The 10,734-nt window shown below is 37.4% G+C and overlaps 1 protein-coding gene across 1 annotated transcript; it reads right to left on the bottom strand.

The window, feature by feature from the left end:
• Positions 1–3,003: 3,003 nt before the first annotated feature.
• LOC131043282 (uncharacterized) lies at positions 3,004–3,606 on the bottom strand. Its single transcript, XM_057976478.2, has one exon. It carries the CDS (start codon positions 3,604–3,606, stop codon positions 3,004–3,006), a length of 603 nt encoding a protein of 200 aa, XP_057832461.2.
• Positions 3,607–10,734: the final 7,128 nt, after the last annotated feature.

The raw sequence follows: 10,734 nt of genomic DNA, 5'->3' as shown, positions 1-10,734 counted from the left end.
ACTTTGACCCATTTTTCTTTCCTAGCTACATAGCCTGCATAAGGTGCTATGGTACCTCCGGGATTGTTAATCAGGCTTGTTGCAATGACATTTGTAGCCTTGAACAGAGAAGAGCAATTTATTTGTACAAGGATCTTATCTATTACAATCAAAAGTCAATTAACAGAGGAAAATGTCTACCAAAAGCAATTTCTCGAAAAGCACATCAAGAGCTTAAAAAGGTTTTTGACGATTGTATAGTAGCGTTAGATATGCAGCAGCAAAAACATAAATCACCCATCACAACAGTTGGTTCCATGTTGTTGACAAATTGTCCATAGCTGTTGTCCTGAAAGGCCACATTGTAGATTTTGCTTGTCAATAAAATGTCTTGATTAAAGTTGATAGAATAGAAAGAGAGTTAATTTCATAAATACTTGGGTAAACCATCTCTTGAAGACAAAGCTTGATAGTTTTTATAGGTTTCCTGATATCAGCATCCATTCAATTACTATTCTTTTTGACTGGATCATTGCTCTGAAAATATCATGTCAAGAGAGTTGCTCACAGTTTTTTAATGATGAAGTTAATATCCACCCTAACAGTTAAAAGTTGTCCATTTCAATAATATAAATCATCCAAATGGCAGCATGACTATATAGAGAGCTTGACATATTAAAATCACAACAAAAAAGTAAATATCTAAGCTACCTGAAGATTCTTGCAATTTATCCGTAACATACAGACTTAAGATTGAATAAAAAACTAATTCAATGGGCTATAGTCTAGCCATGAGGGAAAGCATTTGACATGATGATAATGACGTTTCAACATGGCTGTTATGTTGTCCATCAGAGATGCATATCGTTATAATAGTATCACTTCAAACGTGACCTGTAAGTGAAATGACATGAATTGGATACTATATAAGTAAGAAGCACGCTTGCTATGGAAGAAAGGGTAAAAAGGGCATGTCGGGTTTTTCTAGTACCATTGAGGCACACAGCAACAAATGTCAAATCTGTAATCTGATTATAAAAATTCCATCCAGAATTAAAATTGAATTCTACACACATGTAGATAAAGAACAAAGAAGGGAAGATATCGGTTTTTGGTTAAATTGTTTTGCGCAGTTTAAAATCGGGGATTTCCAAAGAATGAAACATAATCATACAAAACAACATAGCTTGAGCATCTAAATGTTGGTCAAAATTTACTAGCCACATCTTGCAGGAATTTTAAAACTTTTGAGAAAGGAATGCACTATTTTGATGGAAAATCAATTCAGACGTATACAGCACAAAGGAAGTAAGAACACTACAAAAATTGAAACATACCTCACAAGCTGCAGGAGTGTCTGTGACAGTTTGTCTTCATGGCAGTGTTGTGTTCATGGTGGGGCATGAATGCCTGGAAAACAAGGAGGACACCGAAAATATGGAGGAACATATTTAGGGCTCTAAAATTCCATGTCTCACCTGCTTATGTCTGCTTATTTGCGGGGAAATATAGAAGCCTTTGTCAATAAATGTTTATTTATCAATCTAAAAGATCCAACACAGTGTAATTAATTTCGAGAGCCATTCAATAACAAATTTCGGGAAGCACACGTTACCAGTTGACTTAAAGTTATTTGTCGACAGGAAATGTAACTGCGAAAACTTTTTCCGGATGGGTGACACATTGCCGGCAAACAAAACTTCATACTAAAAGGTGAACGTAAAAGGGCAAAGCACAGTGTTTGTTGTGATGGTCTGAACGAAATGGCTATCTGGAAATTAAAAGCAGTAGTTAGCAATCAGATGGAATGTAATTAGCGAGTAGACAATATAACTGTTTAGGGGCATGCTTGTTTGGAAAGAAAACAAGCTTAAGATGTTAAATTGCGAGAATGAATTACCTGTTTGGAGGGGGGTAGACATTGGTGGAGGCAATAGTGCAATTGCAATGCAGGAAATCGATGTAATCTGATGACGGTTAAAGAATGGTTGGTGGGAGGTGTGCATCTGTATTAGATTTTTGTAGAGATGCAAAGTATTTAGGATGAAGGAGTTTAGAAAGATTATATCTAATCTTGTATTTTTTGAAGTATGAGTGCAACAACATGTGAATAAAATTTGACTATTAATCACCTGTTTGTAGTGTGTAGACATTGGTGTATGCAAGAGTGTTGTAGTGTTGCAGGAACTGTTAAGTTGAAGGCTAGGTAGCTGTAAATTGATGTAGGAAAAGTTGTGGTTATTTGCATCAGAGCAGTGTAGAATATGGCGATTCCAATTGCATGATGGGTAAAGTTTGGTTGGTTGAGATCTGCATCTGTAATCTGCAATAGAATTAATAAAGAGATGAGAAGTCACTTAAGTGGAAATGTAATTGATATGATAAGTACTATGAATATGTATTGATTTTGTTTAATATCAATGATGTGTGAAGAGCTAGAGGATGCTAGTTTAAGAGAATTGTGAGAAGTGAAACTGCGTTTTGATTTTTTGTTGTGTCTGTAACTTGTATGTGCTTGGAAATCTGGAAAGAACACACAAGAATTAAAAGATAGACAGAGTCAGGGGTTGTGCAGGAGGAAATCTGGTAAATAAATTACATTTTAGTTATTTATTTCATCAAAGTATGGAGAACTTACATTGGAGGTGCAGCGTGGGCACTTGTAACAGCAGTGGAGAATGAAGAATGGTTTGTGGTGAATGTGAATCATTTGATGGAAAATTATTTATTCTGCGGCAATAAAGAATTGAAATGTGTATATGCAGAAGACAATCTGTAGAGATAGGGAAAATGCAAAAATGATGAATATGTTAGCACATGAAACGATATTTCAATTTAAATAGCATACTAAGAAATAGGAAAACTTTAAAGTGGGAATTGTGATATATTAGCATTGGAATTTGTGTACCTGTGCAATAGAAGTTGACAAGCTAGAATGGTTGTTGCTGAATATCAACAATTTGGTTGGCGAAGGTGCAAAGGCCAAAATATGTCTACAAGCATTTCATAGTTGTAGATTGCAATTTAGTGTGTACTTGTGAGGGCTGAGAGTTGTCGCAAGCGAGCTTCTTCCTTCTTTCTTATGGTGGTAAAAGCATTTTTTTGCATTTTTCCATACCTTTCAAATGAGAAAGGTGGATGAATGCGTATTCCATCAATTGATTTGACCCTCGAGATAGCTGTAAATGTTAGGCCTTGCTTTTCAGTGTTGCCTATGTCTATTGTAGCTTTATCTAATGTAAGGCCTTGAGATTTGTGAATAGTTATCGCCCAAGCGGTTGTCAATGGAATTTGTGTACGCCTGCCTCGGGCAATGGGAGCAATGGGTATGTCTTTTGGATGCAATGTATCCCATGGAGGGCCTTTATAATTCTGAAAGTGGACAATAACAAACTTTGGCAAGTCTGGTGGTTTGGTATTCGGTTCATAGATAATGTTTTTAACAAGGCCAATGGAACCATTCACAAGGCCAACTTCAGTCCATAAGTTAGCTAGTAACATCACCTGTTGATTTTCACATAATAGCAGCTCCAATGGTAACTGTTCATTGTTATCATATTCAGTATTAGTTTGTTGTGCAATATGTGCAATACTGAGAGCAATGGGCAAATTTAATGCCTTCAACATTCTTTTGTTGTGCAACATTGTTGAGCTATTTGTTGCAACAGATGGATCGATGAGTTGAATTCATTTTGTTGCAAAAAGGTGAAATTCGTATTTGTTTGGTTCATTAACATTTGCCTGCCATGCTTGTTAGGCTGGGCATCTCTTATGTTTTGGAGCATGCTTCTGAATTCTTGTTGTTTAACAGAGGCACCTTGTTGGCAGAAAATTGTTTGCAATGTTACAATTGTTGTAAACGAGCGCCACAAGTTGAGAGTTGTAGAGTGCGAAGCATAAGCTGGTTTGTCCATCACAGGCGGGAGCTGTCCAAGGTCATCTACAAGGATTATGGAGAGTCCACCAAAGGGTTCATGTTGTTTATCAGGGAATGCTTGGTGGAGGCGACTATCAATCTTCAATAGCAATTTAGGACCCAAGAAGCTCATTTCATCTATTAGAAGATATTTAATATTCCTAAAACGCTTTTGGAAGGTGAACAATGCTTGCCCTGTCAAAGAATGCATTTCTTATATAGGAATTCGGAGGCCTGGATGAATAGTTGTTCCTTGAATATTATAAGCAGCAACACCTGTGGATGCAAGAACTAATAATGTGTTTGTCTTATTGGTTTCAGAGATATTCAACTTTTGTCTGATGCAATCTATGAAGAATGATTTGCCTGTTCCTGTTGTTCCTTGAATAATTATTCGGAGAGGTTGGGTTGCAGTTTGTTGAGAGTGGTGATGTACAATTATGTGAAGTGCAAGGTTTTGCTCAAATGAGAGATGGGTTTTGTCCCTGATTATGGGCAAGGCTTGTTTTGAAGGAGGTTGAAATTATAATTTTGCTGCAGATATGAATTGGACAACAATAGACTCTAATTGCTGATTTGGAATATCGGTGGGCCAGGAGTAGCTCAAATTATAGTCACGTCGCCCTAACATTTGCAACTCATCTGTGGTAAATTTATTTGTTGGACCCATTTGAGATAGGAATTCCCATTCAAATAGATTTGAGTGTTCTTCATGTTGAGAATCATTAGTGTCACTATCATCTATATCTTGAGGTGGAGGAGCTTGTAGAATGTTGCAACCACTCAACTGAACATAGCCAGCAGAACTGAAGAGTTTCCAATTTTGTATAACCTGATCTTTGGAAGTGCCTATATCTGATGGTATATCACGGAATGGTTTGTAGAGAAAGAGTTCAGACCAACAAAATATCTCAAATTCATCACTGTCTTCAATGGGGGGGGCAGTGAAGTTCAGATAGACATTTACTATTGCTTTTTTCTCTCGAAGTAGCCATTTTGTTTTTTTTCGTTGTGGCATATATGAAAACTCTTGTGCAAATTGCAAGAGAGTTGTTGTATTCAATTGAGAAGGGTGTTGCAAGTAAGCATGGATATAGCTTGTTGACAGGTCCGTTTCATGATTTGATTTTGTGATACGATGTAGTGCCTTCCTACTAACATTAAGAGTTATAAATTGTCGGCTATAGGTAATGAGTGGCAATTTATGCAACATATGACAAGTCTCTTGTGCGTTGATATCACGGTCTGCTATTATCCCCATCATAAATTTTTGGTATGTTGATAAGACAGTATCTTCAGAAGTAGTTGCATTTACAATAGTTTTTAGCATTTAAGTATAAGATTCTAATCTTCTTTCAAATTTTGAAGCATACTTTGAAATGTATTGTAAGACCACTTTTCTTGAAGTAACAGGCTGACAATCAATGTTAGCCCGCCATATTGAAAGCATGCAAGGGCTATGAATATTCAAGTGGTCATCATTCCTTGCAGGTGCATAACATGGTTTATTGTCACTATCAATAGTTAATGTCGATGTTTGTTGTTCAGGCCATGGAGCTCTATAACGACATTGCAATAAATGGCCTTTTTTCCAGAGACATGTATTTTGTGTGCATTTTGTGTGTCTCTCCAAAGTATTTACCAATGCTTCATAATCAGTTGTCGGGGACATTGAGAATATCTTTGCAATATCAGCCAAGCATGGATCATCTATTGCAGTGTAGGAAACTGTATTATTTCGGTCAGCTTTGGTACGAGGGTTCCAAGCAGAAACATGTCTATCAAAGAAAGTTTTAGCCATATGGACTTCATTGTCATTTTGCCAATCAATGATGTCCATGTTTGGTGCACTAGGGAGGCATAGAAATCCATTATTATATGCTAAGCCACGATGTTGCCATTGATATCTATACTAGAGGTCTTTTGCTTTGAATAATTTGTGAATAATTTCTTCGCGAAATATTGTAAACCTGTTGTGCAAGTACAAGGTTGTTGTGTGGATTGCGAATCACATTTTCTACTAGTTGTTTTCGTGTGGATTCTATGGCTTGGCCTTTATCTTCATTGAATACGGTATGCAAGTCAGGCCATTTAGTATCAGCCGAGCTCAATGTGAAAAAAAGGGTTGGGGTACCCAATTTGGAGATCATAGTTGTGAGCTCCTTTCTAGATTTATTCCAATATGCTCTAGTGCCTCTAAGAGTTGCGCCAAAGCGGAGGAGCTATTTCGGCAACTGGTCATCGGGCGTGTTCTGCAAACGGTCACGCAATGCTTGCAAATTGCTTGGGAAGGCCTCTTCTATATTAGTTCTAATAAAGACAGTTGCAGATTGCTGTGAATGGTGGCGCATAATGAGATTATAAATGAAATAGCGGAACCTGACATGCTAACCAAATCTTTGGTTGAAGTATCTTATCAAGTGGAGTGCATATACATGCAAATGAACATGTTTGGTACGTGGCTGGAGCGGGAGGGCAATACCAGTTGGAAAGAGTGCTGGAAATGCCATAGGCAACAAACCTTCAGTGTTATATTCATTTATCGAAGAGGAGCTTATTTGATGCCAAGGCAAAAAATTCTTTTCAGCAGTATGTAGTTGCAATGTGTCTTTAATGGCCTCCAACTCACGAGTTGTACCAGGCATTGTTGGGATGAAGGATGATGAAATGTCTGTGGCAAACAAATCTGCAGGGTCAGAACAATCTGTTGTTGGAGGAACAACTACTTCATTGTCAATGCCTTGCAACAGATTCAACATAGCTGAAACATCTGTTGTAACATTAGGAAGCAAGTTCAAAGCATCAAAATCAATGACAATGTCCTTGTGGTATTGGTCATGTTGGATTTTAAACATCAATGCATCCATAACATGGAATTTATTGACATAACAGTCATATTTGTGGCCTTGAATATTGGTTCTTTGGATTATGAGGACTTCCAAATCCTGCAATTTGCGGGGCAATTTCTTTGCAATTTCAGAGATGTCTTGAGGGAAACTTATCGTGTGACCAAAATATTTGTATTAGCCGCCTCTTGTGTGAGTGACTTGCAAAACAGGAGATACGCGAGCAATAAGCATCCGCTATACCTGGGTAAGCTTCTTTAAGACAAGGGGTTGTTCACTTGGGTCTAAGTTATTAGTTGAAGAGAAACGACGAATACCTCTTTCAGCAAAGCATCTGGAGCAGACAATTGTTGGGTGAAATTTGCGAACAATCATCCCAATATATCTTTCTTTACAAATACTACATGTTTGAAGTGTCGACAATGAATCAATGCGAGCACGGAAGGTCTTTAAGGCTTGAATGTATTCTGTAGAAGAGAAACAATTTATTGTAGATTGTTGTGGATTTGTATTCTGCAATATTGTATCCTGGTAGATAGAGTGGCTTTCCTGTGGTGGAGCTGTTTTATTGCTTTTTGTGGAATGGAAGGAAGTTTGTTGGAATTCGGTTGAAGCAACACTGGGCATGACATTGTGCATATGAAAATTTTCATTTGGTAGAACTATCGGCGGTGTGTTTATTGCATTGGTTGCAGATGAGGCTTGCAAAGGGTTGAGATTTTGACAGTTGAGGCGTGCCAGCCGACATTTTTTCGAAATAGCTTCCTTGTGTTTTGAGTGGTAACGATGATTTTGTTGACTTCTTTTAGCTTTTTGTAGATTGAATTCTTCTTCAACAACCTGCATTATTATTGCATACATTTTGAATGGGAGATTTTGAATGGTGATTTAAGAATGAGAATATCAGATCTATACACATACGTATAAAGTAGCATATAGTATGGAAGGAAGGTATATTGTATGTGTATGAAACAATGTTGACATGGAAATGGATAGGGGGTTTCATGGCACATTGTAACAATAGCTATCTGTATATATTTCAGGCAGTGTATATCAAGATGGCAGGTTTTTTTACATATCGATGGAGTTGGGGTGAATCAAAAACTGCCTATTTTGACCATGCATCGTGGAGCGGGGGAAATAAGAGGTCTATGGAACATAGCATGAGATGTACAATGGACGATATGTGTGTTCTTAAACAAGCTCCAAACGGTAGAACCCCAATTCCCTGCCAATGGCTCTCCACCCTCCACCGTCGTTTGAAGCAAATGTTTGATTGCATACACACACACACATACACATACTGAGATACACACACATATATATGTAAAGAAACATATATATGCATGTACATTTGAATGTATAAATGAGTGTATGTATGTATCTCTGATTTAGAATTGAATTGAATAGAAGGGAGTTGGGCATGTCAGCAAAATGCACAATGTTGAAGAATCAGCTTTGGTGGTATGTGAGTGCGCGCGCACACACACACACACACACACACACATATTTGTGTGTGTGTGTGTGTGTGTGTGTGTTTTGTTTTGTGTGCTTAATTAGGCTCCGGACGACAAAACCCCAATTCCCTGCCAATGGTTCTCCACCCTCCACCGCCGAGCAGAGAAAATGTTGGATTTCATACACAGACACATACACATACAGACATATAGACATATACACACATATATAAATATATATGTATGTATGCCTGAATGAATATATGAATGTATGTATGTATGTTTGATTCATAGTTGGTCTGGAAAGAAGGAAATTGTGCATGCCGACGAAATACACAATGTTGAAGAATCACCTTTGGTGGGGTGTGATTGTGCAATCATATGTGTGTGTGTGTGTGTGTGTGTGTGTGTGTGTGTGTGTGTGTGTGTGTGTGTGTGTGTGTGTGTGTGTGTGTGTGTGTGTGTTTGATGTGCTTAAATAGGCTCCAAATGGTAGAACCCCAATTCCCTGCCAATGGCTCTCCACCGCCGGTTGGAGCAAATGTTGGGGTGCATACGTAACTCATACACACACAGACATACACAGATATATAGATGTAAATAAACATATATATGTATGTATGTTTGAATGTATAAATGAATGTATGTATGCATGCATGATTTACAATTGGACAGAACAAAAAGGAATTGTGTATGGCATGCAAAAGGCCAACAGCGAAGTATCACCTATTTGTCGGTTTGTGAATGTGTAACAACAAAAATGCACAAGGATGAAGAATAACTTTCAGCGGGCTGTGAACGTGTGTGTGTGTGTGTGTGTGTGTGTGTGTGTGTGTGTGTGTGTGTGTGTGTGTGTGTGTGTGTATGTGTGTATGTCGTTATGCCTCTATGTATGATTGTATCTGTGTATGTATATGTGTGTGTGTGGGTGTTTGAGTGTGAGTGTGCATGTCTGTATGTATGTTTGTATGCATGTAAGCATGTATGTATATAGGTACGCATGTACAGACATACAAAGACACATACAGACATGCAGACATATATGGGTATAGCTATCTATATATGTGTGCACACACACGCACATACAGACACAAATATAAATACGCAGAAGAATACAAATATATACACACAAGCATACATAATCACAAACACGTGTACATGCATGTACAGATTATTGCATTGGTGTGAAGCTGCAAGGTTTAATACATTAAATTGGTATATAGAAAATGTAAAGAGGGAGGGCAGCAAACAAGTTTGCATTTGGAAGCATTTTTCTTTCAGGTAAAGACGAAAATTGTAGTTGGTTGTTTTGTTGTGTGAAGGCAGCGAATGAATACTACAGAAGTGTATATAGTAGCATATATGTTTGCAAACACCAAAAAGTGAAAGGGTAGATGTAGATGAAGAGATCGATGTATATTGTTACGTTGGTATGAACCCTGAGACGTTATTATAGTGGTTTGTTTTGTGATAGGTAAAGCCATTTGCTATATATACAGAATTTGGTATAAATTGCTATAAACAAAATTAAGTATAGTTGAACATGTCCGAGACTTTGTAGGCAGGGACATAGCAAGTAGATATATGTCTTTAGAGTGGAAATCGATGATAATAGATAGTTTGTTTTTTGTTTTTTTTTGCAACATATTATAAATATTAATGTATCAATCAATAATATTTGAAAAACATAGAAGTTGAATAAGAACATAAGGACAGAAAGAAACATAACAGCAAAGGGATGAGACGGGTAGAAGCAAGCAAAAGTGTGTTAATATATAGCCAATCAAAATTACAAACAAGGATTGGAGCAGCACAAAAGGAAATACAAAATTGTAAAGTTTGCCATAGCCAAGAGCACATGAGTTTCGACAATGCTTATATAGTCGACCTTTGATAATATTGTATTGTTTGCCTAAGCTGGATAAAAGCAGTGCGCAGGTATTAGTACATCAAATACCCGAAGCCATATAAAAAGGGTCCAAACTAATCGGTATGGAATTCTGCAGCTGCAATCATCTGAGCAATGTCTGCAAGCAAAAGAGCACATTCACCTTGAAAATCAACAGGCATTGCTTTGGTGATTGTCGTTTTTAGTCTAGTCTGTAAGTTGTAGTTCTTTGTTGTAACAGAGAGAGTGAAAACAAAGGTGGATAAGAGGACATTCTTGATAATAGATTGAGGAGTTTTGTTTGCGGCCAAATCGTACTGCAACATGTAAAGTTCTTTGGCTGATATGCCTAGCAAATTTGTGCCAACTTCATCAAAGGCAGTACCCCAAAGAGAGCCTGTATGATCTTGAAGCATGATCTGCAATAAGTATTTGTAATTGCATTCTGGCAGTTGAGTTTGACATCTAAAACAGAACCATACATTGTCATTTTGTTGGATGCATTTTTTTTTACACTCTTTGCTGTTAAATTGGCAAGCTGGATAGCAAAAGGAATCAGTTTTTATGATTCTAACAATAGCTCTAATAGTGGTTTCAACTGTTTGAGAGAGGACAGTCATTCGTTCGAAGATAGATGCGATTGTCATC

Source organism: Cryptomeria japonica, chromosome 5, assembly GCF_030272615.1.
Source record: "Cryptomeria japonica chromosome 5, Sugi_1.0, whole genome shotgun sequence".
Lineage (NCBI taxonomy): Eukaryota > Viridiplantae > Streptophyta > Pinopsida > Cupressales > Cupressaceae > Cryptomeria > Cryptomeria japonica.
This window is presented reverse-complemented; position numbering and strand designations above follow the sequence as displayed.